Source organism: Zootoca vivipara, chromosome Z2 (genome assembly GCF_965207765.1).
Source record: "Zootoca vivipara chromosome Z2, rZooViv2.hap1.1, whole genome shotgun sequence".
NCBI classification, from domain to species: domain Eukaryota; kingdom Metazoa; phylum Chordata; class Lepidosauria; order Squamata; family Lacertidae; genus Zootoca; species Zootoca vivipara.
Window position 1 is genome coordinate 12,740,318 of NC_142585.1, and position 16,320 is coordinate 12,756,637.

The window sequence follows — 16,320 nt, forward strand, 5'->3', positions numbered from 1 at the left end:
CTGAATATTTAGAAATTTACAAAATATGATAAAGGATTACTACCATTGTGCTACAATGGCGGGACGGGTTTGTTTTTTTTTAAAAAAAAAAGGTTTCAATTATTCAATTCGTGCTAGGAGTAGGCCTGGGCAATATGGTGATAGATTGTTGAAAACCAGCTTTAAATTCACAAGTGATAACCCGTTCAAAGTATTTGCCCAGATGGTAAACCACTCAAAGCCAGAGGATGCTTTTGTCTCAGCACTCCCCTGCCTCCTGCAGAGGGCAGCAAACCACAGAGCAGGCACAGGCCAGGAACTTTCCTCTGGCTAGAAAGCAACTTGCTCAACTGAGCTGTTTAAGAAGCCCCCCTGTCCAACAAAGGTGCTTGCTCAGCTGAGGCAATGATTCTCATTAGAGCAGTAAAAAAAACTAGTGTAAGATATAACTATTGGGTAACTAGCAGTTCTAGAAAGTTAGCAAAAGGATACATGCCAAGACATCATAGTTCAATGAAGTGAGGTATTTCAGTGAGTCGACAACTGGGGTGATTAAATTATCATACTTCTGTATCTGAGACAAAATCTGAAAAAGAGCAAAAATGAGTTTCCCAAGTGTAAGAAGAAGCCAGAAGTCCTTAAAAAATCTTAAAGAAACTACTGCTATGGTTTTCAGTCTGAAGAAAAAACAAGTAAATAATGACACTTCATGCACACATCTGTATTACTTAGTTAATGTGTGCACTTTTCCCAACGTAATATATGAGAAAAGCCCTGCTGGATTAACCCAATAGCCCTTCTATTCCAGCTTCCTTTTCTCAAAGTGAGCAATTGGATGCCTAGGGGAATCTCACAGCAGAACCTAAGCACAACAGCACTCTCCTCACTTATAATTCCCCACAACTAGTATTCATGAGCATACAGCCTCCAAAAGTGGAAGCAGAGCAAAGCCATCGCAGCAAGTAGGCATTTACAGCCTCATCTGCCATGAATTTGTCCCACTCCCTTTTAAATTCATCCAGGTTGACAGCCATTGTTACATATTGTGGTAGTAAATATAATGTCTTTAAAGAAGCACCTTTTTACCTGGCCTGACAACACAGCTTTACTGGAATGCCTCAATTTCTAGCATTTTAAAGGAGGAAACCTATCCATTTTCTCCACACCATGCATAATACTATATACTTCAACCATGTCTCCCCCCGCCACATTTTCAAACACATTTTAAAATATTCAACTTGTTTTTCAGAATAAGGTAACTTGAATGGGGCTACTACAAAAGCAAAAGTAGTCAATACTTATCTTGCAACATACATAATCAAATAAAATGGTTGGGTTGCTGTGGCTCAGTTTTCCTATTTGTCTTCCAGATGGCTTTACGTTTTCCTTGGTTAAACGCCTACAAGAGTACATTCACATTTTAGTTCCTCTCTTTGCAGTCTTATATTCACATTTTTCTAGTCACAGCTTTAGATTAATCTATTTTCCTGTAAATGCAGATAAACCTTCCCAATTCCCCCAGAGAAAACTCATGTTACAGGCGACTTTCACATATGATTTCTGTATTCAGCTTGGAAGAGAGGATATAAAATACAAATAGGCAAACTGTAATGAATTAACGCTCTTGGGCAGAAAAGATTCAACCAGGGTGGATAAAAAGCAATGCTTTTTTTAAAAAAAATCATTTTTTTATTTAAATCGATTTTTTTGATTTAAATTGGATTTTTTAAAATAAAATGCTTTTTGAGGAAAATATATTACCATCCAAAGGTTGTTCCATCATGAAATAAAGATTAGTTTTTTAATTATGTAGAATAAGGTTGTATATGTTTAATTTTTTGGTTAAATAAATTCCATTAATCCATTCACAATGTCATGCTCTTCCAGAGGTTTTTGTAAGATTATTGGGCAGTTTCTCTGCCTACAAGATATTATCACAGATGCTTGGTTTACTTTTGCAGTTCTCAAAACTGAATTTGACTCAACAGAGATCACATGCCTCTTCTTCACAGCAAAAATGTTATAACATGAACAGAGTTGAGAAAAAGACCTTAATCCTATTGTTCTACAAACCTATGAATACCGAAACAATGAATAGAATTCTATTCAGTGAATAGAATAGAAACAATATTTTTCTGATTGTTTGGAGTGGGCAGTATTTAAGTTTTCCATGTGTAGGCTGGGCTGACAGTCTAAGTTTCTTAAAATATATATATATTGTTTTTGTTTAGCCAAATTAGTTAACAAACATGGATGTTTGTTTAAGCAAATAACATATGCTGTAATGTTATTGTTTCAGTTGAATAAATCTATTTAAATTGTTATTATTAAGGTAATGATGTAAAGTTGTCCAAATATGAATGATTAACCTATTAAACTGGGGATAAAAAACTAATATGAAAAGTTGTTATTCTAAAAATCTTCATCTACTTGCATATTAAAGTTATACCAGCAAGAATTAGTCTTTATGTAGAAAACTATGATTTAAATCAAGCCTTAGTGACTTGTGATTTAAATCGTGATTTAAATCAAGTTTGATTTAAATCAAATCCACCCTGGATTCAACAAGGTTGTAAAGCTAGTGTATATTCATTTTATCATTTAAGCTGGCATTATTTAAAATAGCCAAATTTTCTGACACACCTACTACTCCTATGGTAACCACCTGTACCCAGGGTCCTTGCCATCACATTTCCTTATGGGATGGGATAATTACGCTCTTCCATTCATGAAAAGGGAGCTGTGTTCGTGAAATGACCCGTTTCATGAATGTAATTCTCTTTCTGTAAATGGAAGCTTCTTCATGTACAGTAATTTATCTAACCATCTTATGAAACTGAAACTGATTTAACATTAAATTGTAGAAGTCTTGTCAGCTTTCTAAGTTAAGGCAATATTTTTTGTTAAATATAAATTACATTTTAGGAAGTTTCATTTAAACACGGTATTACTTGGTAATACAGTAGCAGGTAACATTTCAATCCAATACTTAGGGCTGCAATCCTAAGGATACTAACTGTGGGAGCCAGCTTCATGGAACCCGATGGGACTCACTGCCCTGCTACAATTTGTTCTATAGCCTCATCAACATTCCCCAGGAGGAAACAAGTTTCAACATAACTTACTTCATAATGTATTTGGCGCGGTCAATTGTCTGAGCTTTAACTCTCACCAGTAGTGGGTGACTATTGTATGTTTCATTCTTCCACTGTCCATAGAGGCGATACCTATAGGAAGTTCCAAGAAATCAATATATATATTTAATGCCTCTCTTAGATAATTTGATGAAGAAATTCAGATGCCATATAGTTTTTACAGGTAATTACTTACCGATACTGGTATGGAAATGTTTTAAACATCCCCCAGAGTTCCTCAGACATGCATGCGTTACAATCCATCAAAGAAAGAGAAGGAAGCAAAACCTGGTCGGTAATACTCAGCAAACAGCTGAATAATAACTCCTGAAGGAAAGGAAATGAGTTATCTTATTTGAAGGCAAAATCAAAGGGTAGACATTCTACAACTTTATGAAGCAAAGTCTATGGCTACTAGTGTTACATTTTTTAAAGGATTAAATTCTGTCAGTTTTCTGTTATGTATTTTTGAATTTAAAAGACAACATGGCTTTAAACCATTAAAATATAACAATATACAGAAGCTGCTGTACAGTACATTTCTATGCAACCTTCCCACTAGACTTGTGAAGGAAACAAAACCTTCCCACTAGACTTGTGAAGAAAGCAAAAATTAATGAAGTCACTGTGGCAACAGTGAGGTCATCTGGTTTTATTTTTAAAAAAACAGGTGTTAAGTGTCTACAGTCCCATTATTCCAAGGGAAAAGGTACACCAGTCTTACTAGGCACTACTAAATCAGAACACATTTGTCCTAGTTGACATCACCTGCTTTTTCTATTCAGGCAGCAGTATTTGACAGCTATGACATATGATGTACAATAGGAATAGACATTGGGGAAGAGCGGGGGGGCGTCAAGAAATGCTGGTGCATATACAGATGAAACTCGGAAAATTAGAATAACATTGAAAGGTGCATTTATTTCAGTAAAGCAACTTAAAAGATGAAACCAATACAGTGGTACCTCTACTTACAAATTTTTCTACTTACAAATGGAGCTCTGTCCGCCATCTTGGATGCGGTTTAGATAGGATTTTTTCTACTTATGAATTTTTAGATAGGGTTGCTTCGACTTACGAATTTTTTCTCCCAATGCATTCCTATGGGGTTTGACTTACAAATTTTTTCAACTTACAAATGTGTGTTCGGAACACATTAAATTCATAAGTAGAGGTACCACTGTATATGAGATAGATGCATGACATGCAAAGCAAGATATGTCAAGCCTTTGTTGTAATTGTAATTATTTGTCTTTAGGAGGATCAATTATAAATGGAATGTAATTAATGAAATGTAATAGCGATGTTTACTTTTGTTTATTTTTGTATTATTGTAACTATTTGTTTTATTACTGTGGAATTTCCAAAAGAAAGCATTTTTAAAAATTAAAACAAAAGTAAAAAATATTAAATTGCATTACTGAAATAAATGCACTTTTCAACGATATTCTAATTTTCCGAGTTTCACCTGTATAACATCCTCTCACTTCCCCTCACCCTGTTGGTGAACTGCTCTAATAACACAAGCTCTGAAAACTTTCTGCACTGAAATGAATGAACATTGTATGTGAACATCTCAAAGCACATTTGAGGCCAGGCAAGTGTTTGAGTCTTCAACAGTACACTTGAGCCCTGGAAGCTAGAGACGCTTTAGAAGCATTGTGCCTCTTGCTTACTTTGAAATATTAATATGCCACACTTCAGGGTGAAGCCTGTCTAAAGTATCTTACAATATTAAAAATGTTAATACAACAATTAAAGTATTATTATTATCATTATTATTATCATCATTATTATTATTATAGAAACAAAGAAGTAAAACATATTCAAAGCTTCTGTAACCTTCCTTGGCCTTCCAAGACAGCTAGAGTGGCATGCAACAGGATCAACACTGAGTTGCAGCTTTTATTATAGCTGTTCCACCTTTAAGCCACATTACATAAGACTATCCAGATATATGGTGGTCATTTCAGCCACACTTACAATCAAGATTGGAGGGGGGGGAATCAAGAATACATTTTAAAACTCCTCACCATTTTCTCTTTATCCTCTTGCTTGCCTGTATCTGCTTGGTGCTAAAAACAACAACGAACAATCAAATACTACTAAAATGCAATGGTTTCATATCAAAGACACAATCTTGAGCAAGTCAGGTTATTCCCCCTTCCCAAGTACAGGAATCAGCTGACTTAGAGCGAGGCCTGCAGCATTGGATTCATTGGTCCTCTGCTGCTGAAGAGAAAGTAGGGTACTGAATATGGTGAATAGTAAGTAAGGAGCTGCTCTCTTTACTGCTGAACACAGGAGGGGAATGTTGCTGCTCCAGCCACAACTGTCTGTAGCAGCTCTCCGGCGTGTGAACAACCACAAGTGTCTGGACGCTCTTGTAAGTATCTTTCCCTCCCTTTCGAAGCCAATAGCCAAGTTGGGCTTAATACTAAACCAGTTTAGAGTTACATAAATGGGCCTTGGGTTTGTGAATTCCCTCCTTCCCTCTGACAAGAGAGCAAGAAAATTAGAATCTCCTTTCTGTTTTCAATTAATCATTATAAATTAGCCTATGGTTATTTACTTTAAGTATGGTCTGTTGACACAAACTAGGATCAAACTGTAATTTAATACATGACTTCTTGTTGTTGTTAAAAATATAGTTTAAAATAACCAGAGCCTGCAGTTTTGACAAAACAAGCAAACTCTGATTACAGTAGTTTAATCCAGGAACAGATGCTTCCAATCTCCTTTTCGTGGAAGCACATCAAAGGAGAGGTTCATCTACTCTTAAACAATGGTTGGGCCAATGTGTGAACTGCAGCCTTGTCACCTTGAACTGTGCTTAACTTGTTTGCAATTGCACACTTCGGACATTTTACTATTTTGGGGGGGCGGGACCATTTCTCATCAGTATGCTGGATGCTTTCTGCAAAATATATTGTGCCAGGCAAGTGATATTTACAGAGACAAAATTTGACAAAAACTGACAAGGATTTAGATGTACAAGTGCTTATCCAAGTAGTTAACAGATGCTTAAAAACCTGCAAGTGTTAGAAGACAAATTTCACTGTACTTTTCATGGAAACTACTGTGAATATATTCAGCTGTTTAACAAGGAAATTATACAGGGCACTTTTCTGTAAGAAAAGGGTTATAATTTTCTCTCAATTGATTGGCAACAGTACATTATTTGTACACACAACTTCTTACAACATAATCCTAAAGAAAGACTCCAAAATCCAGATGGCATAAAAGCTTCATTTTGGTACCTGTTTATGTTTTTTTTAGTCTTGTCGGAAATAGCATTTTAAAACACTGGAAGTGTGCATTACTCACAAATTACATTAAGTGTTACAAGACTTACAGACATCTTGGTAGCAAACTTCCTGTATCCCAAACATCCACTGAAGTTTTTAGAGCAGAGTTGCCAACATTATACATTTCAGCATTACTAGAGGAGGGCCAGTCTGGGCCTCTGGTTAGTAAGGTCCCTTCTCCAAGCCCCCCCTTCCTTGCACATGGCAATTAAAAACTTCCAGTCATTTTCTTTGTAGCAAATCATAATTTGCTGTCCAAATCTGAAAAACCTGAACATGTATAGCTGCGTTTCAAACCCAAGCTCTGATATCCTCTCAATTTGGATTACTTCAATATGTTGTATATGAGGCCTTCTTTAAAATAGTATGGACACTTCAGCTCACAATCCTGCTGCCATACTCTGAACTAACTAGGACTGGGCATTAAAAAACACATTATGCTGAAGCTTAGTGATCTCCACCAGCTTCCATTCCATATCTGGGCTTGCCTTTATTTTTCAGGATCTTTGAGGTTTGATGCTAGAATAACCAAGCAATGAAGGGCTCTAAAGGACTTCAGGGCAGTTCAAAATCACCTCTTCCCGGATGTGCCAACTCAGATCCTGACGTCTTCTCCAGAGAACTTTTTAAAATCCTGTTTTAATTATTGCTATTTTACTCTACACTTCTTGTTTTTTAGGCTGCATCATTTTTTATTGTTACTTTCTATGCTACTGTCAAGTAATCTTTAGCTAGTTGAATTTTATCTTGTAAGTTTGCCAAGGAATCTTTCGTTATAAAATAGCATATAAAGTTTGTAAGTAATTGTTTCTTATTTGTGTTTAATAAGGAATCTATTCTCCTATCGTTATTCAACTTTCAGAACGCTAACACCATTCACTTTAAATAGGGACAAGATTAGGCTATCAACATTTTCCTTTTAAAATCTTTTCAGGAACTCTTTGGTCTCCCACACATGCATGCAAATATGTACAAAGCTACAAAATACACTTCTGTAGGGCACAGAAACAGTTTTTAGGAAATTTTGTTTATTAACTATAAGGTTACCAACCTCTTTCATAAATGCTTTTCCAAGACGCACTACTTTTGCAAACAATATGGGGTCATGAGAGAGATGTGGGCCAAGGTAACAAAGCATGTTGATCACTTCCTTTCTTAAATCTTCAAAACTTTCTACTTGCTTGGGTGCTCTTTTGTTTTGCAAAGGAAGAATTGGTGTCCCTCTGGCACCTTTGGGTACTCCAACTCTGTAAATAAGAGGCAGGTTTTACAGTTAGGAACAGTGGAAATCGCTGTTTACCGAGCCAGACCATTGGTCCATCTAGCTCAGTATTGCTGGCACTGATTGGTAGCAGCTCTCCAGGGTGTCAGACAGGGGATATTCAGTGATTCCAGGGATTGAACCTGGGTCCTTCTGCATGCAAAGTAGCTATGGCTCTTCCACAGTTTATACAATGCACTTTAAACATATCAAAGAACTTTCTTCTACAGTTTCTGTGCATTACTTGTAATTGCCACACCCGTGCACTTGTCAGATTTACTCCACATAATGCACAACCAACCCAAAAATAGAGGACCTGGTGAATATTAGGCAAAGGGATATACATTCAGATAACAACTTCTGCAAACAATTTCTATGTAGCACAAGAGGTGCAGGTATAGAACTAATTTTTTTAAAAAAACACCAGACCAAGCAAAAATATTGCAACAAAAAAATCATACTGTGAAAAAGCTTTTCTGCTGAGACCTTTTCAGCAACACTGCTATTGTTGCCTACTAAGGGACAGAGTGACTGTGCAGGATTTTCTTTCTTTCTTTTGGATCTCTTTCCATCCACCTGCCCCTTTTTTAGCTTTACACATTAGAATAGAAAGTTTGAAACTAGGCCCTAACACAGACAATGGCTACCTAGGTATTAGTACATTTGTTTTCATTTTCAGACTTGGCATCCCTAAACAACAAGCAGCCTCATTGGCCTCCTAGCTTTGGGCACCATGTGTGAGCTTTTAGTAAGTTCATAATCATTTTCTAACATCTCCGCAGATGAATCAAAGGTTAAGAGCTCATTTCAATCAATCACAGCCAGACTTATGCATGGTTAGCTTGTACAAATATTCTCAGTGCACATATCATCCATTCAATTTATTTACCTTCGGTAGAGAGGTTCAATCATCACATGAAGGAGCTGACAAAGAGCAACAGCAATAGGCTTGTGTGAAGTTGCATAAAATGGAGGCATCTGGTCCATAATGTTTTGTGCATGTTGCCAGTCACCAATTTTTAACATTGCTTCTAATAAGCCCAGTTTCTGGTTATCAGGTGGCTGAAAAGATAAGCAGGCATGCAAGGTTGTTTAGTGCAGAAAAAGGTTTTTATCCTCCCATGGTAAGAGGAAGAACTACCATACCAATCCTCCATCTTCCAACTACTGCTCTTCACTAACCCACACTTGCAGACTACCGCACTACTGTGAAATGTGCAAAACTTCAACCGAGCCCTTCAAGATATGCACAATAACCTGCCTCAGAAGGGAAGCAGAGCTAATATGCAACACAAAAGGAAAAGGAAACATAAGCGACTTTCTCCTCCAACACTGTAAAAACTTTGGTTACAGGTAGGTAGCCGTGTTGGTCTGGATCGAAGTAAAATAAAAAAAAATCCTTCAGTAGCACCTTAAAGACCAACTAAGTTTTTATTTTGGTATGAGCTTTCGTGTGCATGCACACTTCTTCAGATACAAACTTTGTAAGCCACAATTTTAAACAAAGACAGTGTAACAGAATAGTAAGTGTATGTGTATGACTGTAACTGTGCTTTTGTTTTGTTTTTAAGGGAGGGCATTCAATTTCGTTGTACTATTTAAAGTACAATGACAATAAAGTATCTATCTATATTTCTATGCACATTTGCATCTCTTACGTACATAGTAACTGGGGGGAAATATTAGGGCTCTCACTTGTTTAAAGGAAATCATAGTTGATTAATAGCATATGAAAAAGGAATGAGTTTTAATCAATTAAAACCGCAACCAGACTTCCAGCGAGACAAGATGGCGAGCATCATGGCCACACAGAGCTCCTGAGGACTGCCAGTGCCAACTGCGCTGCCTAGCTGGTCCCCACACCTGGGGGGGTGGCAGGTGTGCCCGGCTTGACAGCCAGGAAAGCCGTGTGGAACCCACAGCCCCTCACCCTGGCCTCGACCACGCAGGGACAAGGAGCACCCGGCCCAGCAGAGATAAGGGGCCTGGAGGCCTCCAGAATTGAGCAGAAAACAAAGCAAAGAGCAACAGGGAGCCCCATCCCCAGTCGAGCACCAGCCTATGAGCACCGCCTCTGAATATACAAATAAAAACATCCATATACATATATATCCCCATCAATTCTCAATTGTGTGTGTGTGTGTGTGTGTGTGTATTCATTCATATTCTTCTCTTATCTCATGCTATAACTTGAATCACCTCCACAATAGCAGATATTGTTTCTCTTCCTTTTCCTTCTTTTAATGACAATCCTGTTAGCCTTAAAAAATTTAATTCTTAATTCATGGTGTTTATATACGCATCACCTCGTATGTAAACACCATGAAACTACACATTGCTTTTCTACAAGAAGCATACAATCCACCCAAAGGAATCAAACTTCTGAGCGAATCCCACTCAACAATGGGTGGCACCTGACTCAGAAAAGGCCCGTTGAGTAACCATAATACTCAGTAGAAACCTAAATTTTAAAGCCACAACAGTGGTGAAAGACAAAAAAGGAAGATTCGTTTTTTCCTAAAGGGATATGTACTAGACAGCCAAACACAAAACAACTAGAATTCATCCAGAAAACACTAAACATAATTCCTCTCCTTCTCCGAAGGGGAAGCAATCCCCCTGGGCAGCCTTCCTCGGATTCCTACAAACTACTGAAAATGCTTTAAAAAAATCATAGGCCTGGGGAGAAAAAACCCAGGAGACTCCAGCCACACATTCTAATCTGGATGCCATGGCACAATGTCCAAACTGGAGAGCATTCTGCTCTCACAAGGCCTGATCCCCCTGGTAGAAACAACATTGGTAACATTAAAATCCCACACCACACCCCAGTAGAAGCTACCCTCAAAATAGGAGAGGAAGCACAAACTACCCCATCCCAACCACAAACCAACTAGCTTGAGAGCCTCTTGAAAACTCTAAAACTCCTTTAAGGACAATGATGTGGGCGACAAAACAACTCCCCCCCTCTGGGACACAATGAAAGCGGTCAACTGAGGAACCTGTATAAAGGAGAAGGCATCCCTTAAAAAACAAACCACTTCAAAAATTGGTAAATTAGAACAAGACATTATGACCCTCTCATCATACTACAATCAAACAGCCATAAAATTCCTTAAACTCATAGTACAAAATAGAAGGGACATTGACTCTCAAGAAATCAATAGAACAATGATTAACATTCCATACTCTAAACAACGCTTTTACGAATATGGAGGGAAGAACTCCAGACTATTAGCAAACAGATGCAGGATAAACTAACTGAAAACAAGAATACACTGTGTCACTAAAAAGGAGGTAATATAACATCCTCCACCAAAGAAATAACCTCAGAATTTCCTGAATTTTACACCAATTTATACACCACCCACAACCCACCTGAACAGGAAATTAGAAGATTCCTAAAAGGGCTGATCACGCCAACCTTTAACTGCAGAGGAACAATAATTCATGGAAAGCCCAATAACCCCAGAGGAAATAGAGATGGTACTCAAAAACCTGAAACCACACAAAGCCCCAGGCCAGATGGATATACAGCAGAATTCTACAAACAAAAAAAGATCGGTAACCCCGGATGCCTTACATGACTCACCAATTTAGTAACATCATAAAATAGTCTCTATCCCAAAACCACATAAAGGTAGTCTCAAAATACAGTGGTGCCTCGCTAGACGAATTTAATTCGTTCCACGGGTCTTTTCTTATAACAAAAAATTAGTCTAGCGAATCCCATAGGAATGCATTGATTATTTTTTTGCCCATAGGAACGTATTAATTGAATTTCAATGCATTCCTATGGGAAACCGCGATTCGCTAGACGAATTTTTCATTAAACGAATTTGTCTAGCGAGGCAACCGCCGCTCGAAAAATCCTTTCGTTAAGCGGAAATTTCATTAAGCAGGGCATTTGTTAAGCGAGGCACCACTGTAGAATCATACCACCCAATCTCATTGATAAGCCAAGACTACAAGATACTCACATCAATCTTGGCTAACCACCTAAAAATCTTCCTTACCAAACTTATCGCCCCGGACCAGGCAGGCTTTCTCCCTGGTTGCAACATAACAGACCCCATTAGGAAACACAGCAAAACAACCATACTTCCACTGATGATCGTGTCCCTAGACATCCTTAAGCCTTCGATTGCTTAGAATGGAAATATCTGCAGTATTAACTAACATGAAATTTGGCCCCAATTTCCTACAAACCCTCAAACATATTTACTCCCAAGCCTCAGCAAAATGCAGAATATGGACTCCAATACAATAGCAATCCAAAGAGCCACAAAACAAGGATACCCACTGTCTCCCTTCCTATTCATCTTGGCCCTGGAACCCTTAGCAATCCGACTCTGAGCAGGGTGTGGAAATAAAAGGTAAAACCTACAAACTAGGGTTCTTCGCAAACAACCTAATGGTCACATCACCAGACCCCATAAAACAGCAACCACCCTATCTAAAGAACTCGACACATTTGCAATGGTGTCAGACTATGATTAAACTTTGCAAAATCTGATGCTATGAGCTTCAACACCCCCCATACCCAAAAGGAATTCTCCAACATCACAAGGATAAAAAACGGCCGCACTCAATTCAGGTACCTAGGGGTTCCAATAACCAGAAACCTCAACAAACTATACCTCCACAATTACAAGCCACTGTGATAACAAATCAACATAAACTTGAGGAAATGTAACACCACCAACTTCACCCTCTCAGACAAAATAGCCATGTTCAAAATGATCACCCTCCCAAAACTAACCTATTTATTCCAAACCCTCCCAATCTGAATTCCCCCAACCCAACTCCAAAAGTGGAGTTCCCATTCCTATCACCATTAACCCTCCTGGCCTATCACCCACTATTCCAACAAGCAGTACAAAGCCTTCAGATAAAAACCTAGCATGCCAAGACTCTACACTGTCTAAAAGTCTTCAACAAAAGCAACAAACTCATACCAACACAAAAAAATGCAAGACAAACTAGGGGACATCCAAATACCTTGGCTAATACATCAACTACATGCTTTCTTAAACAATTCAGCAGTAAAATCAACAAGCACTAGGCCCTTGACCACCTTCACAAACCTTCTCCTGACAGCAGAGGGACATGATAAAGGGATGGCATCCACAATATACAAAATACTGCTCCAAAATCCCACAAACTCCTTGACACAATCAAAGAATAATTACAGGTAGGTAGCCGTGTTGGTCTGAGTCGAAGCAAAATAAAAAAATTCCTTCAGTAGCACCTTAAAGACCAACTAAGTTTTTATTTTGGTATGAGCTTTCGTGTGCATGCACACTTCTTCAGAAGAATTTTGAATTTTGAATTTTGAATTCTGAATTTTGAATTCAGAAGAATTTTGGTATGAGTGTGCATGCACACGAAAGCTCATACCAAAATATAAACTTAGTTGGTCTTTAAGGTGCTACTGAAGGAATTTTTTTATTTTGCTTCAAAGAATAATGTGAGCACGACATAGGCTATGAAATTAACCCCTTCCAATGGACTAGAATGTGGTCTAAACCTCCTTTTAAGTCCATATCAGCCAAAAGAAGGGAACTCACTCAAACTCATCTACAAGTGATACTTAACACCACAAAAACTGGTGCTGATACGCCCAGGAACCTCACCAAAATGCTGGAGAGGCCTCACCTCCACATGTGGTGGGAATGCCCTAAAATCCAACCTTTCAGGACAGCAGTCCTACAAGAGGTATGCAAAATAACTAAACAGGTATTAGAACTCACCCCAGAACTGGCCCTACTGAACATCTTTCAAGATCATAATGACCACTCACATTATACAGAGCTTATAACCCACCTACTCTCAGCAGCCAGAAGCCTCATAGTCAGACACTGGAGGGACCTGTCAGGATTAAACATGAACCAATGGTATCAAATTGTATGGGAAACAGCCTTACTAGAAATGCTAATCAATAAGCTGAAACTGACATGAGGACAAATAGAAAAGGATGCCTTCACCCCAGTACGGCTCCCCTTTATCACATACACAGCCCAACAAGACAACGACAAGAATCCACCGACAGCATACAAATCAATCTGGCATACCTGACCCAACACGTCCTTCCCCACTCAAAAATGCAAACAAATCCCACTGCAGCCAACCACACCCTTCCCCCCAATACCTCTCACTACCAAGGAAATGTAATATACGAATAGAAAGAGAACCTACCCAGTTGACACTGACACAAAACCCCACAGGCACACTATACAAAAGAATATACACCCCTCCTCTCCCCTCTCTTCTTCTCCAACCTTATACTGTACTCAACACTAAGCTCTAATAACAAATGTAACTGATCTGTAAGAAAGACTACAACCTGAAAAAAGAGGCAATGCATATATACTTTTGTAAACCAAGAAAATCTTTAATAAAAATATATTATTTATTTTTTTTAAAAAAGCTGCAGCTCTATGGTCACTGGGAGGATGTCTCCAAGTGTAGAGAGAAATTTGCCATCAGACAGAGAAATCTGACCTTGTGAAGCTGCTCCCTGCTGCTATGGAAACCTTCACATCACTTGCTTTACCACTGGGAGGTGATTTTAATGCTCGTAGGGCTGCAAACTGGGAGGCATTAAGTAAGGCTAAGTGGTGGGTTACTCCTGGCCACCAAAATTTGGATCTATCCCTCTATGTACAGAGGCGGTCAAAAGATAACAGAGTGAATGAAGCGGGTGTCCTTTTATACCAAATGATAATTCGTTTAAATTTAATCATTTTAAATGGTAACTGCCCTCCGGATATCCCCGGTGAATTCACCCACCTGAGCGCATTTACAAACAGTGCGCTAGATTATTTCATAGTTTCTAAAGACTTACTTTCAAATCCTTTTTATTTTAAAATAGAAAATGTCCAACTGAGTGACCACCTCCCGTTGGTTGCCAAACTTTCAATGGATTGGCACCCGGTTACACATCCCACACATATAGGATTAAATGCTGCAGCACAAGTGAGAGGAATAAAATGATCTCCAACTCAGGCCCAAAAATATATGGAACTCTTCCAAAAAGAGATAGTTCAATCTCACATTGCCTCAAATCTAGACTCATATGGACATGATAAAATCATTAATGCATTTTCTTTGTTTATGGAAGATCTCACATCCTTCTTCACAGTACCGGCCCACCGAGTTAACCGGACCCAATACAAGATTGGTGCTCCCTGGTTTAACTCGCAATGCAAACAAGCTAGACAGCACCTCTGCACTATCTACAATGAGTATAAATTCTCTGGCGCCCTAGTACTACCCCCGAATTATCAACAAGCCAAAACTGCATACAAGCAGGCTCAGAAAATAGCCAAGCGTAAGTGGCAGCAAAATCACTGACAAGCGCTAATAGTCGCCTCCAGATCCCAAAACTCACGACAATTCTGGCACCTCGTTAATAGAAGATCTAAAAAGTACCCCTTAACAGTCATCCCTGCCCCAGTTTGGAAACTATTTTTAAGGAAATATTTTGCGCTAACAGAAACCAAGACCTATACGTTTGATGATCTGTTTGAACACCTCCCTATTTGGCCTGCCACTGAGCCGGATGAAATTTTGGATTTAATCGCTAAACTTAAGATCTGTAAAGCCCCCAGGCCCGATCTGGTCCCGGCGGAAGCCATTAAACTCCATCCTGCTTGGTGGGCAAAAATCCTTGCTATTACTTTTGATGCCATCAACGCAACTGGACTTGTACCCAAAACATGGAAGGATGCAATTATAATTCCAATTTACAAAAAAGGTTCCCCAGCTGATCCGGGGAACTATAGAAACATCAGTCTTTTGTCAATAATTGGGAAAATATATGCACGCTTCCTGTTAACCAGACTTGTCCAATGGTCTGACGAAAAACAACTGATAGGCCCTGAACAAGCAGGATTTAGACCAAATCACTTAACTACCGACCATGTATTAGTTTTGTACCATCTAGCTCAAAAATATACTTTTCCAACTCGAGGCCAACTTTGCGCGGCCTTTATAGATCTCAAAGCCATGTTTGATAGTATTCCCAGAAGGCTACTTTGGGAAAAATTGGCACGCTGGGGAATTGATAGGAGGTTATTATGGCTAATGATTCAACTTCACGAAGGGTCGGCTGCCAGGGTGAGAATAACCCCTGCCGGTGACCTCATAAATTCTGTACCCATCAACAGAGGAGTCCGGCAAGGGTGTATCTTAGCCCCTCTTCTTTTCAATTTATTCATTAGCGATATGAGGGCACCCTTAGCTGAATCCCAAATAACCATCCACGCCCCCCGCCTTGCAAACTACCGCTGCCCACTATTACTTTACGCAGACGATGCAGTGCTCCTCTCTTTTTCGAGAATTGGCCTTAGGAGGGCACTTTGCTTCATATTGTAAATCCAATTTTCTCACCATAAACCAATCTAAATCCAAAGTTCTAATTTCTTCCAAAAGTCGAAAATCATATAAGTGGGAACTAGACGGGAAACCTATCAAACAGGTTTTTAAATTTCAATACCTAGGAGTTTATCTCCAACACAATATGGGTTGGAAAGCACATATTGCATATACCCTAAATAAGGCCAAAGCCCTTTCTTTCGCGCTTTTGCGCTTTTTCTTCTCTGACGGGGCTCTCCATGTTCCATCCGCCTTGAAG

The 16,320-nt window shown here is 38.8% G+C and overlaps 1 protein-coding gene across 4 annotated transcripts in view; it reads right to left on the minus strand.

Moving 5' to 3' along the window:
• Positions 1–16,320, minus strand: part of THOC2 (THO complex subunit 2) — a 63,978-nt gene that overhangs the window by 22,577 nt on the left and 25,081 nt on the right. For all 4 annotated transcript variants that reach the window (XR_015948649.1, XR_004692422.3, XM_088664498.1 and 1 more), the window contains exons 11-17: positions 8,572–8,744; positions 7,473–7,668; positions 5,147–5,188; positions 3,310–3,440; positions 3,105–3,206; positions 1,294–1,378; positions 472–565 (exon numbers count right to left, since the gene is read on the minus strand). Coding sequence is in view for 2 of the 4 variants with exons in the window: in XM_088664498.1 (XP_088520624.1) it covers positions 472–565; positions 1,294–1,378; positions 3,105–3,206; positions 3,310–3,440; positions 5,147–5,188; positions 7,473–7,668; positions 8,572–8,744 (823 nt within the window). In the remaining 2 variants the exon portion in view is untranslated. The remainder of the gene's footprint in view (positions 1–471; positions 566–1,293; positions 1,379–3,104; positions 3,207–3,309; positions 3,441–5,146; positions 5,189–7,472; positions 7,669–8,571; positions 8,745–16,320) is intronic.